Below are 27,972 nucleotides of genomic sequence, written 5' to 3' on the forward strand. Positions count from 1 at the left end.
CAATGTCTCGTGGATAGGCAAATGTGATTCTATTTTACGACGCTGTATTGCATATAATTTTCTTTCAAAGTAAAATTAATCCTCACCGGAAGGGCAATACGCACAACACCCGGGAAGATACACGGAAAGGTCATTGAAACAGGGAGTCCATTATGCATCTCACCAACACACATACACACACTCACACACCTAGAGAGGGGCAGAATTTGCACATGGAAAAGAAGTTGGGCAAAAATGTGCGTGACATGCAGGTTTGCGTGTGTGTGCGTGTGTGTTTCGGTCAGTATGGTAATGTGTCGGTGTGCGCATTATAAGACCTTTTGTTGCAGCGGCTGCTATTTTTACACCGGCCGGCATTTTCGGAATGTTTAACCGACATCAACTGGCAAGCAGGCAACGTTTCACATTTTTCTCATACTATTCATCGCCTACTTTGGTAGTGGTGGTACGGATGGCGCCGGTGCGTTTGGAGGTGGAGCGTGTTATAGAAATCAAATGCGATTTTGCCACGGTGTGTGTTGGTGTTAGTGTCGGCCGAAAGATGCTGCTGAATAATTACAGTACCGGTGACTGGAAAAGTACGTAGTACAGTCTTTTTGGAAAGCACGTGTTAAACAAATTATTTTATTATATTTCTTTGCAGCTTGAATGAATCTAAATATAAATGAAACCCATTTAATGTGCACAGACACCGGTGAAAGACGATTCAACCGCTCGAGAGCTCCAAATTGTGAAATGCACCAATGACCTCTTGTAGCTGATAGGTGAGAAGGAGGATGCCCATATTCCAAAAATAAAACTCCGCAGCAGGAATGAATCGACGACACACGATCCGCCAGGGTAAGAAAGACCAGAAATAGAAACATAACCGGCTTGCGTTGTAGCCGCGATAGACCGTCCCGTCGTGCAACTGCTGCATTCTTATCAAACAATCGATGCAAGCATTTTTTTTTTAACAGCCAGAGCCTGCTAGATGAAATGAATGTCGCCTCTAATCTATCATTTTATTCATCACAGATGATTGGCCGGGAAGTAATAGGCTCTGGTAGCAAACAAAGCAAAGCTTATCTTGATAGTGATCTACATCCAAGGATGAACTTACAGGGGTTTGCAGGGGTTCTGGAAATTGTGGCACACTTTCCGGCCCCTTACGCACGGGAAGTGATACTTTGGAAGTGATCGCACGCTGGACGATAAAGCGGTCACCATTCCAAATATCAATTTATGGGAAATGGATTCTTAGGCAACCTTATTCGTGATAATTCTAGTGCATGATTATTCCTTTTGGATTTCCATTTGGCCTTTGCAATCAGAGTGCCTTAGAATCCATATTCCGTCACAATTAGATTCACTACTGTGATAGCTTTATCCTTAGCTCGCCACTGCAAAGTATCACTTCCAGTGCAAAAATGTCTAGAAAGTGTGCTAAAAGCATAAAAACAGTCATCACCTGAAAAACCCTATGATGCTGATAAGCCGCTTGACCGTTCACTTCAATTGCGATATGCCAGTGTCTGTCAGGAAGGCGTCAGAAACACATCGAGATAGATCATCGAACAGCACTGATACATCATGGCCCGTCCCCTACTATCTCCGATTATTTTGCTCTTCATGGTATCCACACTATTTCGCTTATCTGCCAGTAATCGTGATGCGATAGGTTATAGAGTTTTGCAGCAGAAATCGTACTACCTCGGTACCACATTCAGGGTAAATAGCCACCAACGGTCGACTGTTACCCTACTCCGAATAGTGATATCAATCGTTTAATTCGAACAGCTAAACTGGCATAAGGCAGCCGCTTTCTGCCGATCGCAAGGACTCTTCCTGGTGTCAATTAACAGCCAGTCACAGCTAGATGAAGTGATTGAGTACATCAACAAAAGTGGATTCTTTAATGCGAACGAGAGCAACCTGCAACTGTGGACATCGGGCAATGATTTGGGAGAGAAAAATCAATTCCTCTGGACGTCGACCGGTGAGCGGATCACGTTTAATCAATGGACCCAGGGTGAACCAAATCATGCTCAGGTGGGCAACTGTACAGTGGAGCATTGTGTAGTGCTGCAGCACTACCAAAACGGTCTCGGTGCTACCTATTCGTTTGATGATAGAGCATGTGAATGGCAATACTATTTCATGTGCGAATCCTTAGATTGTTAGAGTGCAGGATAACGTGTTGGGGTGGTGAAGGAGTTGGATTAATTTAAAATTTCATACACAAGCTTTTTTCTGTAAAGATTATTTCATATGAATCAACAGCGATCAGTGATTCGTATCTCGAATCAAATCTCTTAAAATAGACGAATTGCTAATGATGCGTATACATTTTAAATGATCCGTGAATCTTGAAAGATTTGTTGATCTCTAGCAGAAATTGCGGTCGAGTACTGGCGTTCCTGCTGTGCCGAAGGGTCGGGAAGTCGTTATCGAGTATCTGGACAGTACCGGGTACAAGAAAACGCATAAAGACCTCATGGCCTGGATGTCTGCGAACTATCTCGGCCATGAGGGTGAATTTCATTGGTCCTCGACGGTTACAAGATCGACGACTGCACGGCCATCCTTTCCCAACTATAACTACACCTTCAACGATCGGTTCTGTGGACGGGAATTATAGGTTACCTGCATAATTTTGGACCAGTTTTTTATATGAAGAATATTTAGAAAATAGAAAGCAATTACAATCCAGTTAACTCCACTGCCTACCTTAAAACCTTTGGTTTTCTTTTCGTTTATTCCGAGGTCAAATATCTTGCATCCAGCATGTGTACACTCCGTTAGCATAACAATAATTTTCCCTTTCTTCTGTCGAGGACATCTTCCTGCAACCGCCGCATACATTAATTGTGTCTACGGGAATACCGATACAAAATAATGGGAATCCCGTGAACAAATTGATTTGTTTAACCTAATCAAGGCATACAGACAACACGATGATTGAGCATAATGCATAATTGGTGCATAGTTCCAAAACTATATTAACCGCATCCCGACGCGAGTTGGCGTTAGAACCGTTTGAACCGTTACTGAGCGTGAACGTGAGCACCATGGAAACGAAACGCTTGGCCAACTGGGTGGCGATTCTGCTCAGCTTCCTGGCAATTGGATTGATCAGCACACATGATACGTCCGAGTTATGCCACGGGAAGTACTACTTCGGCAACACATTTAAGGTGATTTTAGTTTGTTGACGGTGAAATATCATAACGTGTTTGCAGTTCATTAAAAGTGAGATTTACTTCATCGTTCATACAGATCAACTGGTATAAGGCGACGCATTACTGTAGATCCCGCGGCATGTTTCTGGTATCGATCAACAATCATGCACAGCTGAACGATGTGATCAAGTGCATCCAGAAGAGCGGACACATGAACCTGAACAACGACCTGGACATGTGGACGTCCGGTAACGATCTCGGGGAGGAAGGGCAGTTCTTCTTCTCTTCGACCGGCGAACGGGTGACGTTCAATCGGTGGGACAAAGGTGAACCGAACAATGCGAGGCACGGAATGTGCTTATACGAGAATTGTGTCACGCTGCACTTCAAATTGCATTCCGTCAACTACACGTTCGGCGATAGGCCTTGCGGGAAGGAAAAATTATTCATGTGTGAAGCGTTGTAGGATCTAGGAACAGCGTGCAGGTGTGTGTGTTTTAAGTGGATTAATAAGAGAGAGCGGTGCGGTATATTTCATCCATACAACATTAAAGTTGTTATGTCAGTATTTAATATTCAGGTTTGTCCGAAACCACTCACGGTCCAGCGTCTATTCGTCTGCCAACCTGTTATCCCAGCGTAAATGATGTATTCCTCCACACGATCTATGTTGGACATAGGATCTCTGTGTGCAACGCAATCTATCCATCTCAACTTGGGCCAACTACGTGCCCTATGTCCTTGTGGACGGTCTAAAAGCGCTTTTTGGGGTGTGTTATCTCGATACATCCGTATAACATGGCCAGCCCACCTTGGTACGATGATTCGTTGTATCAACTCCTCAAGGAACGTTCCTTGAAACGTATTAAAATTGATCCTCATTCCATTATTCTTGATAACGCTTACGGATTCTTATGGTGAGGGTAGAGAATGAATGAAATACTTTGAAAAGAGAAGCAAAATAAAACTTTGACATATTTTGACTCATTTCATGCACAAAAACGGAAAGAAGAAGACTTATGCTTTAAAATGATGTTTCGTTTGACCCAGGAACCTTCCTTGGAGCGTTTTCGGTATTTTCGTGGTGTTGTTTATCAACAATATTTTCGGTTATTCCGAAGTCAAAGATCTTGCATGTGCAGCATGGGCAAACTAGTGATGTGCTGTATGGAGCGCACCCACGACTCCGATCCGACACCGACTATTGTTAGTCCGATTCCGACTCCGGCAATATGGAACCACTAGATCCGCCCGGAGTCGTTCAGAGTCGTCTGGAGTCGTTCGGAGTCGTCCGGGGTCGTCGGAGTAGTGATGAGTAAAGTTGGCAAAAATCTGGAGTCGACTACGATCCGACTCCGATAAATTCGGAATCGACTCCGGAAGGTAGGTCCGCGCTGCAATATCCAGAGTCGTTTGGAATCATCCGAAATGGCCCGGAGTCGCCCAAAGTCGCCTGAAGTCGTTCGGAGTCGGCGTCGTCCGGAGTCGTCCCTAGTTGGAGTCGTCCGGAGTTGGAGTCGTCCGGAGTCGTCTGGAGTCATCCAAAATCGGCTGCGCACGGAGTCATCCATAGTCATCTGGAGTAGGCCGAGGTCGGCTTGTATAGGAAGTGCACGCGCAAACAGAAAGACAAAAAACACAACGAAAGGAAATGTCTGATCACAAGGACATTAAACCACACGGCTCCTGTTGACTCCGACCAACTCCGATTCCGAAAGACTCCATACAACTTTTGACTACTCCGACGACTCCGAACAACTCCAAACGACTCCAGACAACTCCGACTCCGGACGACTCCGAACTAGTGATGGGTCATCGGAATCGCACCCACGGCTCGGAATCGCTTCCTAGCATTGCTACTCCGGCTCCGATTCCGACAAATTCAAACCGTCGATTCCGCCCGGAGCCGTCGGAGCCTTTCGGAGCCTTTCGGAGCCGTCCGGAGCCATCGGAGCCGTCCGGAGCCGGTCGGAGCAATCGAAACCCTTGGCTTCGAGTTCGGATTTTGCACCTACTTTCCGGAATCGCTTCCGATTTTGGCGGAGTCATTCGGAAGCGTTTCTAGATTTTTGTTGATTTTACCCATCACTAGTGTGTTGCGGCCGTCAAAGTGTTAAACTGTTCCTAGGTTCCTTCCAACATTTTCGTTTTCGGTAATTCCATGCAATTGTTTATCATCAACATGTTTGGTTACTCCGAGGTCAAAGATCTTGCATGAAGCATTCGCATACCGTGAGCATAGCGATAACCTTCTCTCCTTACCCCGGACGACACCATCCTGCATCCACCTTAAACATTAATTGGCAAACAACGGGAATCCCGAGAACAAACTCATATCTTTAGCCTTATCAGGAGACACAGACAACAAGAAAATTGCACACAATTCATCATTGTTGTGTAATTTCCAAACTATATGTACCGCGTGCCAGCGCGAATTGGCATTAGAATCGTTTGCAACGCGATCGTGTGTGGACAGACTGTAGTTGAACGTGAACGTGAGCACCATGGAAACGAAACGCTTGGCCAACGCTTGGGTGGCGATTCTGCTCAGCTTCCTGGCAGTTGGGTTGATCAGCACACATCAAGACGTTGATACGTCCGAGTTATGCCTCGGGAAGTACTACTTCGGCAACACATTTAAGGTGATTTTAGTTTGTTGTCGGGTGAGATGTCGTAACGTGTTTGCAGTGCATTTAAAGTGAGATTTCCTTCATCGTTCATACAGATCAACTGGTATAAGGCGACAGATTACTGTAGATCCCGCGGCATGTTTCTGGTGTCGATCAACAATCATGCACAGCTGAACGATGTGATCAGGTGCATCCAGAAGAGCGGACACCTGAACCTGAACAACGACCTGGACATGTGGACGTCCGGTAACGATCTCGGGGAGGAAGGGCAGTTCTTCTTCTCTTCGACCGGCGAACGGGTGACGTTCAATCGGTGGGACAAAGGTGAACCGAACAATGCGAGGCACGGAATGTGCTTATACGAGAATTGTGTCACGCTGCACTTCAAATTGCATTCCGTCAACTACACTTTGGGCGATAGGCCTTGCGGGAAGGAAAAATTCTTCATGTGTGAAACGTTGTAGGATTAGTGTTGTATTTGAGAGCTAATCTTTGCTAAAAAGTACACTTGAATGAGCTCCGCTGAACTTCTTCCATTGATATGATTTTACGCCATGTGTACTGTATGATGTTGCTCAACCTAACATCCATTCATATGGCTACTATGATGTACACCAATTAGGAATGGCGTGGTTATGTGTTTTAAGTGCACTAATAAGAGAGCGGTGCGGTTTATTTCATCCATAAAACATTGCAGTTGTTGTGTCATTGTTGAATATTCAGGAGTGTCCGAAACCACTCACGGTCCAGCGTCTATTCGTATTCGTCTGCCAATGTGTTATCCCTGCTTTAATGGCGTACCCCTCAACACCATCTATCCATCTCAACTTGGGCCTGTGTCCATGTGGACGGTCTAAAAGGGTTCCGGTTCCATGCGTATTGCATGGCTAGCCCACCTTGGTGAGATTGGTGAGATTGATACGCTGCAGGACAGTAAAATCACCATACAGGTCGCCGTTGTATCAACTCTTCTCTGGTCCTTCCACACAGACATCCTTCCGTCAAAGATCCTTCTGAGCAACTCACCTTCCATGCTGTTGCCGGTGCTGACCTTTGACCTGAGATAGGTACAATTTTAGACGACTTCATACGTGCGTTCATCTATTCTATACGGCCCATTAAGCCCTTGGTGGAAGCAAAACGTGCAGAGATTTTTCCATCCACATTATAAGTGACATTATCAGTTTGGCAGCCTGCGTGAGCACCGCCTTGACATACTTTAATGAATCATTCGCCGCAGACGATAGCTCAGAAAATAATACACACTGATAGAAATAGCAAAGCTTCTCTTGACATCGATCTGCATTCAAGAATGGCCTACATGCTGATAAGTCGATTGCTCGATCACTTCGATCGTGAAATGCATGGCATCGTCAGACCTGCATCAGCAACTGACCGAGACAGATCATCGAACAGCACTGTCTTCCAAGATACATCATGGCCCGTCCCCTACTATCTCCGATTATTTTGCTCTTCATAGTATCCACCCTATTTCGCTTATCTGCCAGTAATCGTGATGCGGTAGGTTATAGAGCATTTGAGGAGAAATCGTACTACCTCGGTACCACGTTCAAGGTAAGTAGCCACTAACGATCAATTGTTTTCCCTCTTCAGATAATGATGTGATACACTACATCCTAACAGTTAAACTGGCATAAGGCATCCGCTTTTTGTCGATCGCAAGGACTCTTCCTGGTATCGATCAACAGCCAGTCACAGCTAGATGGAGTCATTGAATACATCAAGAAAAGTGGATTCTTTACTGCGAACGAAAGCAACATCCAACTGTGGACATCGGGCAATGATTTGGGAGAGCAAAACCAATTCCTCTGGACGTCGACCGGTGAGAGGATCACGTTTGATCGGTGGACTCAGGGTGAACCAAACCACGGGCGGGTGAACGATTGTACAGTGGAGCGTTGTGTGGTGCTGCAGCATTACCAAAACGGTCTCGGTGCTACCTATTCGTTCGATGATAGACCATGCGAAGCGGAATACTTTTTCATGTGCGAATCGTTAGATGGTTAGAGTACAGGATATAGTGCTTGTAATAGTGGTAAAAGGGGATTTAGTTATCGTAATTCCCACTTTTACTGAGAAATCAAAACGTGCAAATTTCAATATTCGAATTAAGTGCGTATTCTGTAAACCGTCTGACTGAACATTACAAAATACAAAAGTTTACGGTTCCACTGGGCCGTATGCAATGCAAAGCAATCGCAAATGTATGAATAATGTGTTGCTGTATAACCGGGAGTTCACCGTACATCTCACATAGCTCGCCGTTATATCGGTTCCTCCATTGTCCTTCCACACAGACGGGCCCCAAAGATCCTGCTGAGCATCGTCCTCTCGAACGCGGCTACAAGAGTTTTGTTAGATATGGATAGTGTTGACTAGTGATGGGAGCTCGGAATCGAAACTACCCGTTTCCGATTCCGTGTTCGGAATAAATTCCCGAGCCAATTCCGATTCCGATTCCGGAACCGATTCTGAAGACGGTTCCGGAGTAGATTTTGGAGCCGAATTCGTTTTCACAATCGGATCCAGAGTCAGCATCGTCTCTTGATTTGGAATTGGCCCGAAAATCGCAATCAGCTCCGGAATTAAAGCTAGGGAGTCGATACGGGAGTCGATACGAATTCCGGAGTCGACTCCGAATCTGGAGCCGATTCCGGGACAGATTTCAGGACCTATTGTCCGCATTCGATTCCACAAAAATTCGGAGCTAGTCGGAATCGATTCCGTCCAAAGCTTCCTTTTTCCCATCACTAGTGTTGACGTCTCAGAGGCGTATGTGAGTACTAGTACTATGCAGGTGCGATATAGCCCCAGCTTCGTCCATCGCGACAGGTTCTTTGGGGTACTTCCTCAGGCTACATAATGGTCGGTTGGAAGTCAGCATCCTTGTGCGCAATTTAGCTTCCATGCTACAGTCGTAGCTGACCTTTGACCCAAGATAGGCGGCGTTTGGACGAGTTTTTGCGTGAAACGTGGAGCGGAAAGAAGAGTTGAGGTCCCCTACACTTGTTGAGCGGGGGAGCGGGGGAGCAGGGGGAAGGATAGGAAGGGGCTGTTGATCGTTGATCACGGGTCGATCACTAGTACAGCGCCGTACTCTCCCTACTGTTATACATACTGGTTATACTAACGATCCACGGGGCGCCCCAGGCAACCGCCTAGATCGACCAGCGTTTGATCCGCCACTGCGTTCGATATGAGATTTGGGTTCCCCTGGTCCGTATGCAATGCTAAGCTGTCGAAAATCAGCAAAAGCTGGTTCTATGTTCGATGCAAAAGTGGTATAAATTATGGTCCGGTTTTTAATTCTATTCAAAATCCATCTTTAGGACGATTGTAAAGCGTCGGCCTTTTCAGTTTGCAATCGATCAGTTTACAGTAAGGACTCCGCTATTTGGTGCTCATCGCTTCCGAAGATTCATTTCCCCATGATGGGTTGTTTGGTGAAGGTTGCTTTATGCTTGATTTGTGTGATTTTCTCCCTTTTAAGCACCATACAGTCGCAGCGGAATAGTGACATTGGTTTTGCTATATCCCGCAATAAAGAGTATCTCTTTATAAACACTTTTAAGGTAAAAAATTAGCTTCGTTTCAACCTTATAAACCGGCACCAAGATTGTTAGAGTAAAAGCTTCCCAATATCTTCAATCTTCCTCATTACAGCTATCCAGAAAGCGGCAGAAAGCGTTCGAGTAGTGTGGTCGTGAAGGTATGTTTCTGGTGTCGATTCAGGACCAGGAAAAGTTTGATGCGATCAAAAGTGTGATAAATACGAATGACTACTAGTGATAATTAAATTCAACAAAAATCCGGAATCGCTTCCGAATGACTCCGCCAAAATCGGAAGCGGTTCCGGAAGGTAGGTGCAAAATTCCGTACTCGGAGCCGTTCGGAGCCGTCCGGAGCCGCTAGTCGGCAGCCGGAGCCGTTTGGAGCCGTCCGGAACCGTTATAGCCGTCGGAAGCCTTCGGAGCCGCCTGGAGCCGACGGAGCCGGTTGGAGCCGTCGGAGTCGTTCAGACTTCCGGCTGTTACAACGACTCCGACGGCTTCAACCGGCTCTGTCGGCTACGACGACTCCGACAGCTCCGACCTCAATGTACGTAGTACGTAGTACGTAGTGTATATGTGTGAATTCAATGTACGTGTTGGTAGATTAAACTAAAAATAAATAAAAAAAAAGATCTCATTCATGTTAACAAGATGCTCTAGTCGATCATCAACCCATTCCCATCCGATTATAGAAGGTCAACAGTTCTGCCATCACTTCACATTGACGACGAACGCTCTGCCCGTTGGTGTGTTTGTGTGTCTGTGTACGCTCTTCAAACAGGTTCCACACACACGCTTCCACAATTCCCTGCCGATGAGCCCTGCGTTTCTAATAAAACAATGTTGTGTTGGTATTGATTATGCTGCTCCAGCGTTTATCTGCAGCGTCGGTGAACTCAACGCGCGATCGTACCCGGGTGGTCAGTGTTTTCGAAGCCATCGCTAAGAAATGATGAAACCACAGACACTGTTTCTGCTGCTCCTGCTAACGGCACTTCAGCTGGCGGCCCAGGACACGACATTCGGTCTCTTCCGACAGAAGGAGTACTACTTTAGCAGCTCTTTCAAGGTGAGTGTGTTAATCTTCCTGAAACATTTGCGCGAAATCTCGGTAATACGATCTCTTATCTCTTATCCACCACGATCCAGCTCAACTGGAACAAGGCGGTCGAGTACTGCCGATCGCGCGGCATGTTCCTGCTGTCGGTGCGAAATGCCGAGGAGCGGGAAGCCGTCATCGAGTATCTGGACAGTACCGGGTACACGAAAACGCACAAAGGTCTGATGGCCTGGATATCGGCGAACGATCTCGGCGAGGAGGGCGAATTTCACTGGGCCTCGACGGGGGAGCGCGTAAACTATCAGAACTGGAGCGAAACGGAACCGAACGATTACAAGATCGACGACTGCAACGGAGAGGATTGCGCGATCCTGGAGTACTGGTCGGAGGGTGGGGCCAACTATAACTACACCTTCAACGATCGGTTCTGTGGGCGGGAGTATCTGTTTATCTGTGAAACGTTGCCTGCATGATGTATTTACTACTGACCTGATGTTTTTATGTGAAGAATTTTGAGTAAACCACAACCAGTTAGAAGCGTGCTCGCTTTGCTAGCCCCTACTTCAGCGATCTTGGGTTTTCTTTTCGGTTATTCCGAGGTCAAGGATCTTGCATGCAGCATGAGTAAAACCCCGTGCGTATAGCGATAACCTTCCACTCCGCGACAACCATGCGACAACATCACCACCACCATCACCTTCCGCAATCCGTCCCGACGCAGACCTGAATTTTGTAGTCAAACAACGGGAAGCCCAAGAAGAAACTGGTTTTACTGGTGATCGCGATCGCACAGACAGCTGCATCGCCCTACCCTAAGAGACACACAGACAGCGGCAGCAAGAGCAAGATGATGTTGATGATCACACAGTAATTTGGTGCGTAATTTCCACACTATCCGTTAGAATCGTTTGCGACGTGAGCGTGTGTGGACAGACGTGTTGTTGAACGTGAACGTGAGCACCATGGAAACGAAACGCTTGGCCAACTTGGTGGCGATTTTGCTCAGCTTCCTGGCAGTTGGGTTCATCAGCACGCAGAAGGACATCAACACATTTGGCATATTCCGCGAGAAATCGTACTACTTCGGGAACACATTTAAGGTGATTTGTACGATGTGATGTCGTAACACGTCTTGTGGTTGATTAAAAGTGTCATTTCTTTCATCGTTCACACCCACACACACAGCTTAACTGGTATAAGGCATCGGAGTACTGTAGAACGCGCGGCATGTTTCTGGTGACAATCAACAACGATGAACAGCTGAACGGTGTGATCGAGTACATTGATAAGAGTGGATACACGAAAACGCACGACATCCTGCACATGTGGACGTCCGGTAACGATCTCGGGGAGGAAGGACAGTTCTTCTGCTCCTCGACCGGCGAACGGCTGACGTTCGATCGGTGGACCAAAAACGAACCGAACAACGCGATGCACGACAACTGCACGTACGAGCACTGCGTCGTGCTGGAGTACTTCCAGCCGTGGTCAATCAACTACACCTTCGACGATAGGCCGTGCGGGGCGAACAACTTCTTCATGTGCGAAACGTTGTACGATTAGAACCGGGGGTGGTTTCGGTTGTGTGATTTAAAGTGGATTAATAAGAGAGTGTGTGGTTTATTTAAACCGTCAAACAGTACAGTACTGTGTGTCAGTGTTGATTCTTACCTATATTATAGTCAGTCTTTAAAATAAACAGTATCACTCGATGCGATACTTTTTCGACAGCTTCTTTACCTTGTTGATGGTAATGCTGTCCAGAATCCAGCCGGGGGCAACCACAATCTGCCCCTCGATCGGTGCCGCATCGTTATCGTTCGGTTCCACCACGAGAAACTTTGCCCGCGACGCATTACCGGTCACCTTTCCGCGGCACAGCACGATCAGCTCGCGCAACTGCTGCGCGGGCACGGCACAGCGCGGCGATATCCAGAATGGGGCAAAGTCAGCCCACAGCTCGTTGCGGTACTGGCTGCCGAAGGCTTGCCGTTCGCTCCGGTTCAGCTGTACCGCGCGGGAAAACTCCTTCAGCTCGAACCGTTCCTCCGGTAGCCACCGACCGGTGTGGTACGATTCTACGATCCATTCGTAGCGCACGATCCACAGACCGCGGATGAGCGCACGCAGCAGATTGATCGTACGGCGCGGCTCGAGCGTTACCAGATGGGTGGTGTTGTCGGACACGTTCGCTTCGATGATGAATCCGTCAAGGCTTGCAATGGCCTGGGGAAAGCGGGGGATGAGAAAGTAAGAAGAAGTAAGATTAAAAATGTTGTTATTTGATAGCGATGGAGACTGTTCATGGGAGATCGTACTGAAGGGACACAACACGTGATAGCAAAGAAAGGCAATTGATTGTTTCGTTAAAAAAAAGTGCAAACACATGACTTTATTGAGCCAGTTGTAGGAAAACAATGGGTAGAATGAAAATAAGAACGCAAACTAGCTAAAAACCACAAAAACACCCCCCGATTTCACTACATGCAATTGCCCCTTTCGACAGATGTTTCGCGAGCTACAATATTATCCAACAACTGCCCCTTTTGCCAAGCTAAAACCTCAATTTCATCCCCATTTTTGTGTTCAATTCACTGAGGGTTTACATATCATGCTCTACTGAAAGCGTACCTCCTTCACGAACGTGCTCTGCTCGGTGTGCAGGTTAGTGGTGGCCAGGTATTGACGGGGAAGCAGTGGTCCACCGTTTTGCTGTGTCTGCCCACCGTTCGGTGGATACTGTGATGCCATCGTTGGTAGGCCTCTTCCAACAGGGAATAGATTCTTCCTCGGTCCTTCCTTCTCTGGCTGACACTGGCCAGGTTCGGCTTGCGACGTGAACAGTGCCGTTGTGCGCCGTTTCTTCGTTAACGAGCTTGTCGGGCTTTTCATATCACTCGAAGGTGCCAGTGAGCGTCGTTTAGTCGCTGCTGGTGTTTTATTACTACGCCCGACGGTGGCCAGTCGCGGCATTATGTCCTCTTCCGATGTTTGAACATTAAACAGTTTACGCTTGCGGGGTGGTTCTTCGGTCGGTTGAGGTGGTGGTGCTTTTTCGGTCGATTTGGCCGCCTTCCGGTAGTACGTATCCATACAGGTTTGAATGGCCTGAGGTGTTGGTGATTTTAGGGTAACTTCAACCGGTGCCACGGAGGGGGCTGGTCTATCCGTTGTGGGGTTGGCTTCTTCACTTTGTGGCTTGGATGATGCTGCTGCTGCTGCTGCCGCCGCCTGACGGTTGATTTCCGTCAGCCGATGGTCCATAATGTCCATCGTGATGTCAAACACGGTACGACGTCGACGATCCGGTGCACGCGTTGAGCTGAAGACGAGCGAATCTTCGTACTGCTGGAGAAGCGTTTTTCTACGGTTCGGTGCTGAGGTCGGTTCCGGCGGTTCCACCGTACACTTTGGCGTAGAGCTGGAGGTAGGATTCGGTCGATTGACGATACTGCTGCCATCGGCATGCGTCTGACGTGAGTCCGACTGTTGGTGGAATGAATCGGTGAGCGGTGGTGGTGTTTCACTCACTTCCAGCGGTTCCATCGCAGTGGAGGAGTGGCTCGGTGTGTACAGTGTTCTACGCCGGTTGATTAGGGAAAGTCCCAGCGATGATCGTGTCGTATCGTTCGGTGACGCCTTAATGATCGCATCCGTCGCACGCTCAACGGTCGGGATGAACAGGGTTCGGCGACGATCCTTAGGGGCGTTTGTCGCAGGACGATTGCCTTCTTCCGATGAAATGCTTATTACAGATCCAGTGCTGTTTATCTTTGTCAGTTCTCCGGCAATGGGGTTCACACCCTTTGGATTCTGACGAGTAATGCTTGACATTTCCATGTCTTTCGGCGAGCAGATCGTACCACGTGCTCTCGAAATGACCTTCTTTGCCGTTAAATCAGTCTTTGTTAGTTCCATCGATATGGCCGCAGATACGGGTGGCGTATTCTCCTCATTACCGAAAGCGATCGTCTTTCGCCGGGAACGTTTGTTCTTCGACACGTTAGACGCTGGTGTGACTACTGCTGGACCCGAAGTTTCGGCTTCCTTTGCAGCGACGATCGTTTTACGCCGACTAGATACTCGCACAGGGCGAAGCTGCACGGACGAATCGCTGATTGTGATAGGTTCTTCCGTTTGGTTGAGATCGTTACGCTCACTGAGACTAGGTTGTTGATCCTTCGGAAGAGAAACATGTTCCTTTCCGCTCGGAATGAGTGTGCTGCGACGCGTGCGAGTGGATCTGGCGGTGGTCGTGGTGGATGGCACCGTGTCAATTTCAGTCGCAGCAGCAGCAGCAACGATAGTCTTACGCCGGTTTGAAGCGTTTGACGACTTTTCTGTTTCGATGGAAGTTGCGTCCTCATTTGGTAGCACAATCGTTTTACGAAAAGTCTGCTTTGGAGTTTCATCGATCTCATTGCAGTTGGTGTCGGCCACGGTTTGCTCCTCTTCTACATTCGTCATTTGCGGGGTAAACATTACCGTCTTGCGACGCCCTCGGGGAGTGCCGGAAGATCGTGGCTTCGTTCCAGATCCGGGGAAAAGAGCTCGACGTGTAAGCGTTTCGTTGTTCGCTTCCTGTGGTGTTTGCTCCTCTCTGGCCGCATTGGTGCCGAAGGAAGTGGTTGGTGTAGTGGCTGAGGTCGGATTATCCTCATCCCTTTCCATCGGTGTCGGTGTAGATCGGAAGCGTTCCAGCAAGCGCATGGGAGCCGCCTGAAGCATCTGATCGTACTCATCGATCGGACCGTCGGCCGAACTGTCGATTTGATTTTCTGCTTCAAAATCGCTCAGTATGCGCTCTAGACGATCGTCTTTCCGGATCCGATGCAGCACCGGGAGCTTCGCCGGTGGAGATATCACTGGAGCCACGGGGGCTGCCTTTGTCTTTGCTGCGACGTTGGGGCGTTTCTTGGCTCCAGCTGCTGCCTCTGCACCAGGTTGCATCGATTTTTGACGCTAAAAAAGAAGGTTTTTTTTTAACTTTTTGTCATTTAATACAAACTCGTTGCTTTACTTACTCGAATTCGTTTAAAGAGATCAGGATTTTCGTACCGTTCTAGGTTGGAAATTTTAAAGTCATTCGGGTTCATCAGGCAGTTGTGCCGTTTGCACGCCTCGATCCACAGTATCGAAACAATCGGGATGTTCATCTTTTTCGCCTTTTGGTACGTGGAAAGCAATCCATCCTTGAAGATTACGTGAGTTGTGTCCCTGTGAGAAAGATAGAATAAAACGAATCATGTTACAATTTGTGATTAACCAATAATCCCTCCATTACTTACTTCAAGAGTCGCTCGTTAACTTTCGCCCCGAGCGATGCGATGTGTTCCTTGATACCGTCCGACCGATTGTCCGTCCCGGAACGTACCTCCACGTACACGCACACCTCGCGCATCACCTCCTGAATCGTGCGCTTTTCCAGCGCCTGTCGCTCCTCCTCCGTAATGATGTCCTGTTCCGCATACGACACATCGAAGTTGCCGTACGCGTTGCGCTTGGAGACGGAATTCAGGGCACGCACTGCCCGCAATCTAGCCGTCGCTGAAGGACTGTTGTAATCACGCATCAGCAGTTGCAGATGGCGGTTGGGCGGCTGGACCGATTCGACCGCCGGCGGAGTATTGCATCGCATCGCATCCGGTGTTTGGTGCAGCAGATCCAGTTCAAACGGTGAGCTTCTTCCGGACAGGCAGCTGTCGAAGGAATCGTCCGCCGTACGCTGCGATTCGGGTGCGTCCGATGAGCTACGCTGAAACAGCGGCTCATCGCTCGGTGTCGATAGGAGACGCATCAGTAGCGCCTCGTGCAGGCTCTTCCTTCTACCGGGAGTGGCACCATCGTCGTAAACCACTTTCGACTCGCTGTGCGTCGACACCGAGGAGCGTTGCTGCATGGCGGGCGGTGTGGCCGTTTTGTGAATCTGTACCGAAGACCCGGCCCCGAACCCGACGGATAGGCGCTTTTGTTTGGGCGAAAGTGTGACGCCACTCTGATCCAACATCACACGCTGCATTTTCGATGCGATCCGGCCGTTTTGTATCACCAGTGCGCGAGATTATTCACTTGGTTGATGGAAGCATTGTGAGTATGCGTTTTTACACTTTATTAGAAACACTTTTCGTGCCCTTTGCAAGCGAGATATGCAAGGCGCAGATAGGGTGTGCGATCGGTTTATGACGCGTCGGGAATTTCGAGCCAAACGGTCGTTGCTGTCAGATGGCGCTTAAGCACGGATTACACCGGCTGTGATGTGTTGGGACTTGCAGTAGAGGTTTGCGTGCCCAAAATCGGTTTCGTACCGTCGCCAGAGCATTGGAAAATCGTAAGGAATTCGTTAAAAAATGATTCGTGAGTTTTGTGCTTTTTGTGCTACAAAAAGGTAAAATGTAAATATTTAATATTTTGAGGTAGTTTTAATCTGCAGCCGTTGTATGTAATGATTGCGTTCGGATAAGTTCAGGATATTCAGCACCTTACGCGACGGTGATGGTGCCAGAAGTTACACGTGTAATTGATTTTTCAGTACTTTACCATGTTTCAACTAGTGTTGGGTAATTCAGATTCAGATTCATGAATCTGAACAAGGTGGAATATAGAGGAGATGTCTTCTTAGCGTTTGGCATGTTGCCATTTTGAGATTCAGTTTGACAACAGCCGTCGATATTTGTTTACAGGCAGCAGCTGCATTATAACGTGTAAAATGCCGATTTATGGAGTGTGGACGCAAAATACATTTTTTAGTGCTAAACAAATGTTTATCAAACGAAAAAAATTCATTTATCATATCCAAATACCAGCAACATTCGTCGCATTTGACAACTGCCGTCGATCCTGGTTTTGTGCTTTTTTCTAAAGCCTCGATGCCCAATTGTTCTACATGACGACACCTCCTTTCTACCCACTTTGAATCTGAATGAATCTTTGGAATGATTCAATGAATCTGAATCCCGAATGGAAAAATTCATTCATCATCAAAGATTTATGTATCTCAAAAGATTTATGAATCTCGATGGATTTATGAATCTCTAGGAATTCATAAAACTCTAAGGATTCAAAAATGTCAAAAATTTATAAAGCTTGAGCTTTTTATTATTCTTCTTTTTTTTGCTTAACAACCTACGTGGTCATGCCAGCCTATGCAGACTTTTGAGACTTCTTGGAAAGTACCACGGAGTTGAACCGAAAACGGACAAGTTGTAGGTGGGATTGGGCAAATTCAATATTTTGGAGATCATACATGTCTAAAGATTCATGAATTCCAAGAGAAATATGAATGTCAATGGATTTATGAATATTATAGATTCATGAATCTTTGCAGATTTATGAATCTTTGAAGATTCGACTCGAGATTCGAATCACTCATCGCTGAAGATTCATATGAATGAATCTCAACGAAAGACTCATGAAACCCAACACTAATTTCAACAGCTAAAGTAAACTAAATCCATACATCTATAGGAATGTGCTTCCAGGGACACAGCCCAAGCCTCCCTTTTGCAGGACTTTCCCGCGTGTTGCAGCAACCGATTCCCTTATCGCATCGTTTCTTTCTGCTGCGACCTTGACGCGAACCCAGCCCCCAAAGGAACGGAGCAGCCTCCGTTTAGAATCAATCAAACGGGTGAATATTTATGAAACAACGTGCCCCAAAAAATCCATATCATTATCATCGTCCAGCCATCCAGGACCAGGATGATGGTGATGATGGTGTGCCCATCCGCGCGCCCCGACCGTTCGTTTGCTACGCGTTCGGGAAGGTGTGGCAACACGATCATCATCATCATGATCATCATCATCATCCAGGGTGTTCTCCGGCGTTTCTTCGATTAGCGCTTTCGCTTTCGGGCGTTTCTGGTGGCATTAAACGACAGCGCAAGAAGCTGGAGCTGCCTTTCTTCTGACACCTTCCGAACGAGGGGGTATAATTATGTAAACGGTTTTCCTGCGGATTCGGATAATCGATTAAAAGCAGAGGAGAGAAAACAACGCGCAACATCTCTAGCACCGGGCGACTTGCCGGTTTGCATGAGGCAAATGATTGAAAAATGTGTTTGCCGTTGGCTTTTGGGCAAACACATTCCCTGTCCATCGTTTGCCAACATTTTGATGGTAAAGATCGTTTGATAAAAGATTGCTACCTGTGTGAACCTGTGCAATGTGAAGATGTCTGTTGGCAGTGACTGAAGGGAGAGATATTCCTCAATCGGCAAACGCTTCTTTTCGTGCAAATTTTAAAACAACACATTGTATTTTTATACAACTAACAGTTACGGAGCGAGCTGGTGGAACTTGGCGTGGTGGCGACTCCCAAAAGACGACACTTTGTTGAACCGTTTTGGGTAGGTTTGAAGTTTACTGATGGCATCGGGCACCTCCTTGAGCACGAGCTCCCTCTTGACTGGCGAAAGGTTAAGCGATACAGCTTCATTTTTCGAACGCCGATGTAAAAGCGTCTTCCACTCCCCGATTGCTACTGTCGTTTTGACCTTTTTCTGTTAAAAATAAGTCACACCGAACGACACGAGTAAAAACAAAAAAATCTTGAAGCTGTTCGAACGAAGCGGAGAAAGGATGATCTAATGCGGCCAGAAGTGATTGACAAATCTCTGGTGGAACACCTTTTGAGCAGCCGTTTTGAGCAGAATGATTCCAATCAGTAAGTGGGTACATTCGTCAACTTAGATCCGGGTAAGCCATTTTTACTCATTTCGGGTGTTTCTTTTGCAGCGTGCATCTTACTTACCCAACTGCGCCACCACAACAACCGCAGCAGCAGTGATTGCAGTCCGGCCTCATTCATCTTTGGGCGTGTTTTATCTGAAAAGTAAATTCGTTCATCCCCTGGTGCGCACCCCCTGTGAGAGCCGTGCATTAGCCATTTGTCTCGCGTCGGTAACATCCCTCGTCGGATCAGCTGCCTTCGACCTTCGACCTGTAAAGATGCAATAATTTACGAGCTTTTTTATGTTCATTTTGCCAAATATCTCCCCAAAAGAAGAGGCATAGAGCGTCAAGTAACCTTTTTTTTTTTTGGGGAGTCGCGACAAATTTCGTACGCACCCCGCTGCCGCAGTTGACCCAGTTCCACCCGCCCGATGCCTTCCTCCAGTCATTACTATTATTATTGTTGTACCGCCGGGAGTGTTGTGTCATTTTTTATTAGGTGTGTATTAGGAGGGATTGGGTTGTGGGGTTGTGGGGCTCTGTGGTTATTGTGCGAATTGTGCGTTTTTTTGTTATTTGCATAATTTGTAGATTCACAAGAAAGTGGCTTTTCGGAGGGGGGAGACGGGGTTGGGCTGGAGTTGGAGTGCTGGGAAGGGTTTGGCAAAGTTTAGCGTAGCGAAAGCATGCCAACAAGATTCGGCAAGCGTTGCCGTTCGCGTGACATAATGCTGGCGGGGTCAACCGGCAGGCAAACCTGTCTTGGAAGTTTTGGGACCGGTTGGGACATGTTTGCGTCTAGCTATTGCTATCTTTTGGCGAGATGTGATGATGCATTGGATGCGTGAAGCTTTTAGAACATCATCTCCTATTGTGAAGATCATTTCAGACTGAGTGCTGCTTAATTGGGACCTACATGAAGCATATGAATATCTCTTGAAAATTCATCAAATGATCAATTGTTGAGAATGTCTTTGAATGAGAGTAACATTTCAGCAAACAAAACTAAAGATACATTTTGAATAACTTCTAACGCTTAAACAATTGCTTGAAGTCATTTATATTACCTTTCTAATTTGATCTATGTTTACAAAGTCATATTATAGCCCGAATAACACAGTCTTCCAGCTTCTTAAAATGGACCAAGAAGCACTCGATCACCGATCTTTACGATCTTTCCTTTCTCATCTCACTTAAGGAGCCAGTTATCAATCAAGTTTCGTTTACTTCCTTTACACAGAGCTTCCTACTGTGGCCCGTGTCACACCGATTGAGTCACGAGCCCCCGTCTCCGCCCTGGTGCGGTGTGGAAGTGAAGGCGCGGGAATGTTTTCTTATGCCTGGTTAGCAGCAGCAGCACCAGCAGCAACAGCAGCAGTTAGCGGGTATGATCGAAATTCATGTTCGCGTTTGGAGAAAGAAATTATTTACCAGACGATGACGACGGTTGCTTAGTGAACGAAAGGTGGGTTGGTTTGGTTGGGTGGTAAATACCACCGCACCTCGTAGACGAAGGCTTTTCCCCCACCCGATTCCGTTCGGTTGCAGGCCGAATCTCCCCCTCTCTCTTTCTCTGTGTCTCGTTGTAGGTCTCGTGCAGCGTGTACAAGCGTTTACTACCGCCGTAGTGAAGTAGTTCATAGTAGGGGAACGCAAACCCGCAACGCAGTAGGCAGGCGCACGTTGAAAGTCGACGAAAACCCCCCCCAACCGAAAATCGACGATCCCCGGTGCGCTGATGTGTGTGGAACGATCGCGCGCGCGCATGGTTCGATCGATCATCGCTCGGTTTCGTACCAAAAACCCAAACCATTCCGCTGCTGTGAACGCGTGAGGTGCGTTCGGTCGTGTGTTTTGCACTGCTCCCTTGTGTCCTGGCGCGTGGCGAGTTTTTTTTTCTGGCGAACGTTCCTGGGTGCGCACCGAGCCCCCCTTAATCGAGAAGGGTCACAAAGCGGCTTGTAACGGAAGAAAAGCACCGTGTCTATTTTTGGGGTTAGTATTGGGTTCAACTCGTGATAGTTTGTGGGCTATTTTGGCGCGTGTACCGATAGGAACTGTCTACATGGTGGATCCCGTTGCACGCGTCTTCTTCGGTGTGATTGCAAAGTGTTCCTGATCCCCGCGACGATATCATCTGGAACCGCGTGTTGCTTTGCTGGATGAGTGTGTATGATTTAGAAGCTTGCGCTGAACTGGTGCTTAGTGGAACGTGACGATCCCCAGTTGCCGTTTGGAAGGTGGTTGTGAAATAGTTTTGCAGTGGCAAATGGTGCAGCCAAACACTATCGCAACGTATTGTTCTTGTGCTGTAAAGTGGCTCGAAAATGGTGTTAATTTTTGTGAAATAATTGCACTGTTATTGTCTATAAAAGTGATCCCTCCCGCAGTGAGCGTGACAGTACTAGTACATGACAGAGAACACCTAACCATATTGGTAGCAATTTTGAGGATGTTCACTTTCGGTTTTGGTCCGCTATTACTTCGTTCGTGCCAATACACAATCCATTCTCTCTGTGTGTGTGATGAAGTGTTCCGTGTGGTGAGGATAATTTATACGCGAGCCGTTAGCCCGAAACTGCAACCGCGAAACTTACATCGAAAACTTCCGTCCCTCAACTGTTAATGCTACAAGCGATACTTCCGTTGGATGGGGAGTTCGAACAGAAAACGGAAAGCCAAAACTCCTCCCCACCATCATCCGACTAGAAGGTAAGCATGAGCGTGCATTATTATGACTGATTTAATTTAGCAAAGTAATCGATCGTAAAAATGTACCAACCGGGGGAGGGCTCTGTCTTCACCATTCGCACATTGTAGCGCCCCTGCCTTCATGATACAATATCTTTGGCCAGACGTTCATTTTTTGTTTGTTTGTGGGGGTTACGAAAATGGGGCTTTGCTTTGGACACCATCGGACAACCGTTGGGCAAACATTCAAAATAGAAGACCACACCGTGTCGAGCGTCGCAATCGATCGGCCTGCGTTGGGTGAAAAGAATGTATTGGATTGTAGGTTTTTTTTTGCATCCACAGTTTGCATTGCAACGGCTCCTGCGATTGGACTGATTTGCTTGAATGGGTTTTTGCATTGGATGCGCGGGTCTGCATCAGCCACCCGACAGACGTGTTAAAGGGGATACCCAGCCGAAGAAGTAGCTAAAAAAAAGAGTAGACGGTTTTCTTCAGCCTTTTCACAAGGTGTTTGGGGGTGGTTGGGTGGGTGAGTGTCTGTCTTCATGCCCCGGAGGGAGGGGGTATGCAGTTGCATTTGCGATTACATATTATGTGGGGCTTCTGCCTGATTTTTTTCGCTCTCTTTTTGCAGCCTTTATTACCGACGATTGTTGTGTTGGTTCATAGGCATGTTGTGTGTGTTGTGCTTGTTCTGCTCGGCCAATCGATTGAGGAACGCTGATGGCCATCACACAAACCGTATGGTGGTACAATTTAATTGATCGGTAGACAAAATGCGATCTCTCTATATGTGTGGGTACGTACAAAGTAAAACTCTGGCAAGAGTGGCGGTCCCCGAGCATTGTGTATTTTCCATTTAAAAAGACACCTCCCCATTGCCACCACCCGCGAACGGGGCTGGTTTGCGTGTGCAGCACATGAATGACCATATGTGAGCCGCCCTGTCAATTTGTGTACTTTTTGGCAAGTTTGGCCAACATTGGAACCATTTTCGGGCGCACCTTCACTTTCCATGTGCATTTTCGCGGCTGGGCGATTGATTTTTCACGACACGACCGCCTTGAAAGGTGGTTGCGAACCGAAAATTGAAAATTGCACCCCCGTCCGCTAATGGGTGGCAGACGGGGAGACGGTGAGAGAGCGAGTGAGAGGGAGAGGGATGCGTGTTTTGCAAAGTCAACGCGCACATACCACACGCCAAACACCCAATCGATCATCATCCTTCGACAAGTTTCGTGCGACTCAAGTGCTCCCACCTCGCTCCGTTCTGGCGGTGGGTGGTGGCAGCTTTCCGTGGGTTCCGCTCGGTTGGAACGCGAACTGCGGGGAGGAGGAGGGTGCACTAGAAAATGTGCCCTCTTGCCGGGTAAGAATGTTTTGCTGCTTGCCCCCTTCTGCTGGTGAGGTGTCTTCCGATCATTATTGTTTCGCGGTGTGTCGATGGGGTGACCCACCGCCATCAACCTGGGTGCAGCCTGCATGTGGTGGCTTTTAATGAAAGCATTTAAAAGCAGCGTTTGCCCAACCTCTCTGTTGCAGCAGAGTCGTGTGAAACCTGTGATGGGGATTGGTGCGAAGGGCCTAGGTGCTAGAACTTCCTCTGCAGGTTTGGAATGCGATCCAAAGCTGCACGGGCGCTGCACCGTTGCACCTGCAGGCGTGAAGTGATATCACGCGTCCCAAGCGTGGAGCAGTTGGTGTAAGGATGTTTGAGGTGTGTTGACAAGGATTTAAAGTATTTGAAGTTGACAACCTACTTTAAATAGCCCCTTTGAGGAAGTCAAAATTAAGCACTATCTCCATCAAAAGGGAAAGAAATGATCTCCCAAAGAGGAAAATCGTGTTTTGCTCTCGAAAAGATCCTCGTTTGCCTTGCTTATACCATGGCCCGTAAGCTATGGAGGGCACAACAATTAAACGCCACCAAACTATGACCACCGTGTTCTGTGTGTTTGTGTGTGCCGCCCGAGGGCCTGTTCCGTACCGAACCGGCTCGAGCAGGAAGGAAGTCCGCACCAGAGCCACAAGCACCATAAATCAACAATGGTAATAAATGTAGCTACTGAAGTTTGTCGCCTTGCTTCAATTACCGATATAAAACACACACTTACACACACTATACAACCGGAATGGGGGGGGGGGGAGATGAAACATAAGAGACAAGGGTGAGACGATGGCTCTCGCTTCCTCCTCTTCACCCAAACGCCGTTCCAATTGATCGAATCTGGTGTGACACTGGGTGTGATACTGTGGGGCCATTTTCCTTGCGCTGGCGGTTAGTTTTGACCTCCGGCGAGGTCAATTTGTACCACTCAGGTTGTTTGGGGTGTGCAAAAATAAATAAATATAAAATCGACATCCACAGCAAACAGAAAGACCTTCAAGAAAAAAGCAACGGACCTTATATTAGCATTCTAACCAGTACACTCAAGTCTGAGTTGTGTTTTGCTTTAGAAGTATTTAATTGTATGCTTAATTAACCACTAATTTGGGGAGTCTTATGCTTATCTTCTTGAGGTATGTTTTAGCAATAAAAAAACAACAATTATAGACGACGAACCTCACAGTTCTGACTTGCAATTGCATCTCCATAAATTCTAGATAAGCCCCAACCAAAATGGACAGACTGTGGAATGGGTTTTAGCGAGCCGGATATTTGTGGCGGACATGGAAACGTTTCGCCGTTTGAAGGCCACGTAACGCCATTTCGATGTGCCTCGAAATGGAAGAATTAAAACTAATTAATGGAAAATCGGCGTCTAAACCTTGCGCCGGCTGTGTTTTACGGGTATGTGTATGTGTTTGATGCTTTTCTTTTGCTTTTGTTTTCGGTTGTTTTGTTTTTTTTTTTGCACAACCAACACACCTTAACCTCCTGGGTTTGGTTGCTCGGGCCACGGTTCATCGGCTGCAATGCTGCACCAGTATAGGCCACAGGCTGGTGGTGCTAATGTCGTTGATGATGAGTGTCGATTTAACCGCAAACGAGCCGCCGTGGAGAGCGTTTGTGCAACAGCATCGTGGAGTTTTGCCACTAGCGGCGGTCCGGCGGTGTGAGGCGGATTTTCCGACCGGATGTTCCCCCCCCGCCCCGTGCTGGAAATTGAGTCGCCACGGAGTGCTAACGCCTTCCGGCAGTAATCGATGCGTCACCGTTTGTCAGGCTTGAGATAAAACAGTGCCCTGCGTTGCTTTGGTCCCAGCGCACATCTTCACCTTGTGCACGTGTGATCTAAAATGTTGATTCACCACAAAGGTTTGGGGTGCTGAAAAAAAATCCCAAATGAAGTTATCGAAATTGAATTCAGCCAATTATAAAGACGACAGTGATCGACACGAGTCGTCGATCGATGCAGCGAAGGGTTTGTTTGGTGATGATCAAATTAAAACTCATCGAACATAAATCAAACAAACACATTATCCCAGCGTCGGTTTTCGATTGCAAGAGCTGGTCGAGTGGCGATTACGCAAGGCAAACAGCCATGGTGGCATGTAAGGCCACATCGCACGTATGAAATTCATCAATGGGTCTTGTCCGGGGCCCTTGCTGCGCTTTCGGGTGAGCTTCGAACAATAATCTCATTAATTGGAACGCACCGGTTGCGGGTTCATCTGCTCCAAAATGTCATCAAAAAACCATCAACAAAAGGGGCCGTTGTTTCGCGGGCACTGATTGACCTAAAATTGACACAAATTATCGAACGAATTGGGCGCAGTCTCTTCGTTTCTTGGCGGTTCGAAAGTAAGGACGTTTGGATGTTTTTTTTTGCGTTGCTATTGTACGTGTATGTGGGCCGAAAAAAGGCCAAAACAATGCCACAAGATGGTGCGTCCCTGGCAAACGGTTCGGGACTGATGTGGTTCGGGTCGCTCCCTCCTCTGATCCCTCCACGCAGTGTGATTATGTAGACGGATAAGACAGCGCACCGGCTCGAAAATCCCTTCGAGCTACCATTTGTTCCACATTCCGCCCCGGGGAGGTATCGTACCGTCCAAGGTGAGTTCCGCACACACCGGGAGAGTGGAGCCGGTCGGACGGTTGCGGTGCTACGCACAGAGGGGCTCACGCAATCCGAACCGATTGGACCAGTTTGTCCAGGGGTTTTTACACATCGAGTCGAACGAAGGGAGCGTATGGGAATTTTACCAGCGTCGGTCTGTGGCGGGGGGACCCACCGTGTTGGCCAACACGGATGGCAGGTTGCAACATGTTGCGAGTTAGCAGTGTAGATGGGTCCCCGTGCTTGGGTTTTTACTTCTTCTGCTGGAGCGTTGTTCGGCAGGTACGCAGCTTACTGCTCCCGGCGTTTGGTATGTTTGTGTACTGCGAGGCACTGGGGTTATCGTATGGGGTGTGACAAAATCTTCACCCTGGCAGGTGATCACACGGTGGGGGGTTAGTTGAACATTTCCAACTGGAAGGCTAGTATGGAGTTCTAGCATTGACATAGAGTTCAAGTTAAACTCTTGTCTATTTTTGGAGTTTTTTTTCCCGATATATACTCTGCTCCGCTTGATGGCTACTACTAGCAGGCAGTCTTTTAATTGGTCCTTCTAATTCGACAGGTGTCAGCTGTCATCATCGCCCTAACTGACCATACACAACTTATCCCCCCTCTGTGGTGGTGGAGTGTGGTGCTAAATGGCTAAATCACCAGTGGTGGAGTGTGGTGCTAAATGGAAGAAACATCAATACACTCTTTATAGCTTGTTGTAAGCGTTTTATAGAGCTACATTTCCTTCTCCACGTCAAGCTCTCTTCTGTCAAACATTACTTCTCTAACCAACACCCCAACACCGAAGCATAGCAACATATGACCCATGATCATAATTCTCATAGAATACTAATAATCTAACATGTCCTTTATCTTTCTCTTAATGGTGGACAACATTTGTGGCGCTCTTCGTGCACTCCTCTTCCCCCAGCGTTTAGGAACAAATCGTTCTGTGCCACACTGCTGGCCGGTGTCACCTATAGCTGGCACATGTAGCCGTAGATGTGTCGTTTGAAAGTGTCCACTGATGTGATTGTTACCGATCGGTGTACGTGATACGCCACCCTTCCGACACATTCGCAAGGTTTTCTTTTTTTTTTTTCAAAGATACGATTCTCTTCAGCCCCGAGAACCTTGTGAGACCCTACGACACAGGGTGGTAAGCTTTGACCTGTTGGACGATGGTGCAGCAAGAGTTTGGGCAGTGGTGCGAGGAGCAGTTTTATTTTTTTGTTACGTTTTTATGTGTTCTCCATTTCGTATGCCATCTGCGAGGATCGCGGGTTGTTGCGCGGGGATTTTTTTTACAGTTGTGGCCCCTTGCTGTATACTTGTTAACTGCACACACTGCGCTCGATGCTGGCCGATAGGATGTTGATAGGTTGAACGATTTTCTCATTCGCCTGGCGATTCGCACGTCGATATCGATTTCGAGACGATATAAAATGATAGCCCCGGGGACGAAGGCGATGACAGCACCGCGGATACAAGAGCCGGGAGGGTGTAAGGGCAAAGGCCCGGGGGTGGCCCCAGCACGCGGTGCTTGGGATGTTGGAGAAGGTCATGTCTTACAAGGCGCTTAATTGTTACTCTCGTTTCAACGTGGACGCGATCGCATCGCGGGCAGTTGAAGGAGAAGGTGGTGATGGTGGTGATGATGTTGTAAGGTCATGAGAATCACTTGCAGTGGAATGGAAAGAACTTCCTCCTGACGCGGTGGGTTGGGTCTCGTGGGCAGAGTTGGGCAGAAGCCGAGGCGAAGAAAAACACTTGAAGACTTGAGCTCAGATGGACATAAATATGCATGATGCTGTTTTGAGTTGCACCGAGCTAGTGCTTCGTTCTTGAGGTCGATATTGTCTCTAAGGGGTTGACACTATTGGGACTCCACACGTTTGCAATTTCCAAAGGAATTTGTAGAGCCTTAGTAACAGCAAAAGTCATAAATATTTCACCCAATGATGCTTAATCCTGAAATATAAATCATTAGATCTAATGTGAGGGATTTTTGTGGGATTTTTGAGGGAGCAACTGGAATCTTAAAGTCCCAATTTTCAGAATCATTGTTCCCCAAACCATTCCCTACTCTCTACGTGCTGAGGTCCGCCTACACGTTTGTGTTGATTCTCTTAATGGCATTTCCTGTTTCGGTGTCTCCTCCGTTTCAACCATCTCCTCAGCGATCTC

General features: G+C 47.5%; 8 protein-coding genes across 11 annotated transcripts in view; 7 read left to right on the forward strand and 1 right to left on the reverse strand.

The window, feature by feature from the left end:
- Positions 1-288: 288 nt before the first annotated feature.
- On the forward strand, positions 289-2,696 carry LOC120894463 (C-type lectin 37Da-like). Its single transcript, XM_040297062.1, has 4 exons — positions 289-578; positions 644-840; positions 1,018-1,710; positions 1,780-2,696. Exons 3-4 carry the CDS (start codon positions 1,573-1,575, stop codon positions 2,161-2,163), a joined length of 522 nt encoding a protein of 173 aa, XP_040152996.1. The 5' UTR covers positions 289-578; positions 644-840; positions 1,018-1,572; the 3' UTR covers positions 2,164-2,696.
- A 124-nt stretch (positions 2,697-2,820) lies between these two features.
- On the forward strand, positions 2,821-4,182 carry LOC120894468 (C-type lectin 37Db-like). 2 transcript variants are annotated; one of them, XM_040297068.1, is made up of 3 exons: positions 2,821-3,176; positions 3,259-3,647; positions 3,728-4,182. In XM_040297068.1, the coding sequence occupies exons 1-2, from the start codon at positions 3,051-3,053 to the stop codon at positions 3,625-3,627; spliced, it is 495 nt and encodes a 164-aa protein (XP_040153002.1). In that variant the 5' UTR covers positions 2,821-3,050; the 3' UTR covers positions 3,628-3,647; positions 3,728-4,182. The 2 variants fall into 2 exon arrangements, with proteins under 2 accessions (XP_040153002.1, XP_040153001.1); XM_040297067.1 differs by lacking the exon at positions 3,728-4,182 and having other exon boundaries at positions 3,259-3,714.
- A 1,410-nt stretch (positions 4,183-5,592) lies between these two features.
- LOC120894466 (C-type lectin 37Db-like) lies at positions 5,593-6,480 on the forward strand. Its single transcript, XM_040297065.1, has 2 exons — positions 5,593-5,803; positions 5,887-6,480. Exons 1-2 carry the CDS (start codon positions 5,666-5,668, stop codon positions 6,253-6,255), a joined length of 507 nt encoding a protein of 168 aa, XP_040152999.1. The 5' UTR covers positions 5,593-5,665; the 3' UTR covers positions 6,256-6,480.
- A 113-nt stretch (positions 6,481-6,593) lies between these two features.
- On the forward strand, positions 6,594-8,015 carry LOC120894464 (C-type lectin 37Db-like). The gene is made up of 2 exons (XM_040297063.1): positions 6,594-7,366; positions 7,436-8,015. Exons 1-2 carry the CDS (start codon positions 7,229-7,231, stop codon positions 7,817-7,819), a joined length of 522 nt encoding a protein of 173 aa, XP_040152997.1. The 5' UTR covers positions 6,594-7,228; the 3' UTR covers positions 7,820-8,015.
- Positions 8,016-10,047: 2,032 nt separating this feature from the next.
- Positions 10,048-10,984, forward strand: LOC120894467 (C-type lectin 37Db-like). The gene is made up of 2 exons (XM_040297066.1): positions 10,048-10,432; positions 10,513-10,984. Exons 1-2 carry the CDS (start codon positions 10,313-10,315, stop codon positions 10,894-10,896), a joined length of 504 nt encoding a protein of 167 aa, XP_040153000.1. The 5' UTR covers positions 10,048-10,312; the 3' UTR covers positions 10,897-10,984.
- A 118-nt stretch (positions 10,985-11,102) lies between these two features.
- LOC120894465 (C-type lectin 37Da-like) lies at positions 11,103-12,065 on the forward strand. Its single transcript, XM_040297064.1, has 2 exons — positions 11,103-11,523; positions 11,609-12,065. The coding sequence occupies exons 1-2, from the start codon at positions 11,386-11,388 to the stop codon at positions 11,984-11,986; spliced, it is 516 nt and encodes a 171-aa protein (XP_040152998.1). The 5' UTR covers positions 11,103-11,385; the 3' UTR covers positions 11,987-12,065.
- A 36-nt stretch (positions 12,066-12,101) lies between these two features.
- Positions 12,102-16,474, reverse strand: LOC120894459. Its single transcript, XM_040297053.1, has 4 exons — positions 15,712-16,474; positions 15,448-15,640; positions 13,055-15,385; positions 12,102-12,649 (listed from the first exon to the last, which is right to left on the reverse strand). The coding sequence occupies exons 1-4, from the start codon at positions 16,440-16,442 to the stop codon at positions 12,128-12,130; spliced, it is 3,777 nt and encodes a 1,258-aa protein (XP_040152987.1). The 5' UTR covers positions 16,443-16,474; the 3' UTR covers positions 12,102-12,127.
- LOC120894460 overlaps positions 16,399-27,972 on the forward strand; it is a 145,180-nt gene continuing 133,606 nt past the window's right edge. For all 3 annotated transcript variants that reach the window (XM_040297054.1, XM_040297057.1, XM_040297055.1), the window contains exons 1-3: positions 16,399-16,510; positions 20,334-20,558; positions 20,683-21,088. The gene's annotated coding sequence lies outside the window, so the exon portion shown is untranslated. The remainder of the gene's footprint in view (positions 16,511-20,333; positions 20,559-20,682; positions 21,089-27,972) is intronic.

This window comes from Anopheles arabiensis, chromosome 2, assembly GCF_016920715.1.
Source record: "Anopheles arabiensis isolate DONGOLA chromosome 2, AaraD3, whole genome shotgun sequence".
NCBI lineage: Eukaryota > Metazoa > Arthropoda > Insecta > Diptera > Culicidae > Anopheles > Anopheles arabiensis.

Coding starts and splice junctions, on each gene's coding strand:
- LOC120894463 (XM_040297062.1), top strand. CDS start 1,573: ATGGCCCGTCCCCTACTATCTCCGATTATTTTGCTCTTCATGGTATCC. Junction 1,711..1,779: donor ACCTCGGTACCACATTCAGG/GTAAATAGCCAC, acceptor TAATTCGAACAG/CTAAACTGGCATAAGGCAGC.
- LOC120894468 (XM_040297068.1), top strand. CDS start 3,051: ATGGAAACGAAACGCTTGGCCAACTGGGTGGCGATTCTGCTCAGCTTC. Junction 3,177..3,258: donor ACTTCGGCAACACATTTAAG/GTGATTTTAGTT, acceptor TCGTTCATACAG/ATCAACTGGTATAAGGCGAC.
- LOC120894466 (XM_040297065.1), top strand. CDS start 5,666: ATGGAAACGAAACGCTTGGCCAACGCTTGGGTGGCGATTCTGCTCAGC. Junction 5,804..5,886: donor ACTTCGGCAACACATTTAAG/GTGATTTTAGTT, acceptor TCGTTCATACAG/ATCAACTGGTATAAGGCGAC.
- LOC120894464 (XM_040297063.1), top strand. CDS start 7,229: ATGGCCCGTCCCCTACTATCTCCGATTATTTTGCTCTTCATAGTATCC. Junction 7,367..7,435: donor ACCTCGGTACCACGTTCAAG/GTAAGTAGCCAC, acceptor ACATCCTAACAG/TTAAACTGGCATAAGGCATC.
- LOC120894467 (XM_040297066.1), top strand. CDS start 10,313: ATGATGAAACCACAGACACTGTTTCTGCTGCTCCTGCTAACGGCACTT. Junction 10,433..10,512: donor ACTTTAGCAGCTCTTTCAAG/GTGAGTGTGTTA, acceptor ACCACGATCCAG/CTCAACTGGAACAAGGCGGT.
- LOC120894465 (XM_040297064.1), top strand. CDS start 11,386: ATGGAAACGAAACGCTTGGCCAACTTGGTGGCGATTTTGCTCAGCTTC. Junction 11,524..11,608: donor ACTTCGGGAACACATTTAAG/GTGATTTGTACG, acceptor CCACACACACAG/CTTAACTGGTATAAGGCATC.
- LOC120894459 (XM_040297053.1), bottom strand. CDS start 16,442: ATGCAGCGTGTGATGTTGGATCAGAGTGGCGTCACACTTTCGCCCAAA. Junction 15,386..15,447: donor ATCTCTTTAAACGAATTCGA/GTAAGTAAAGCA, acceptor CTTCTTTTTTAG/CGTCAAAAATCGATGCAACC. Junction 12,650..13,054: donor AGAGCACGTTCGTGAAGGAG/GTACGCTTTCAG, acceptor CGCTTTCCCCAG/GCCATTGCAAGCCTTGACGG.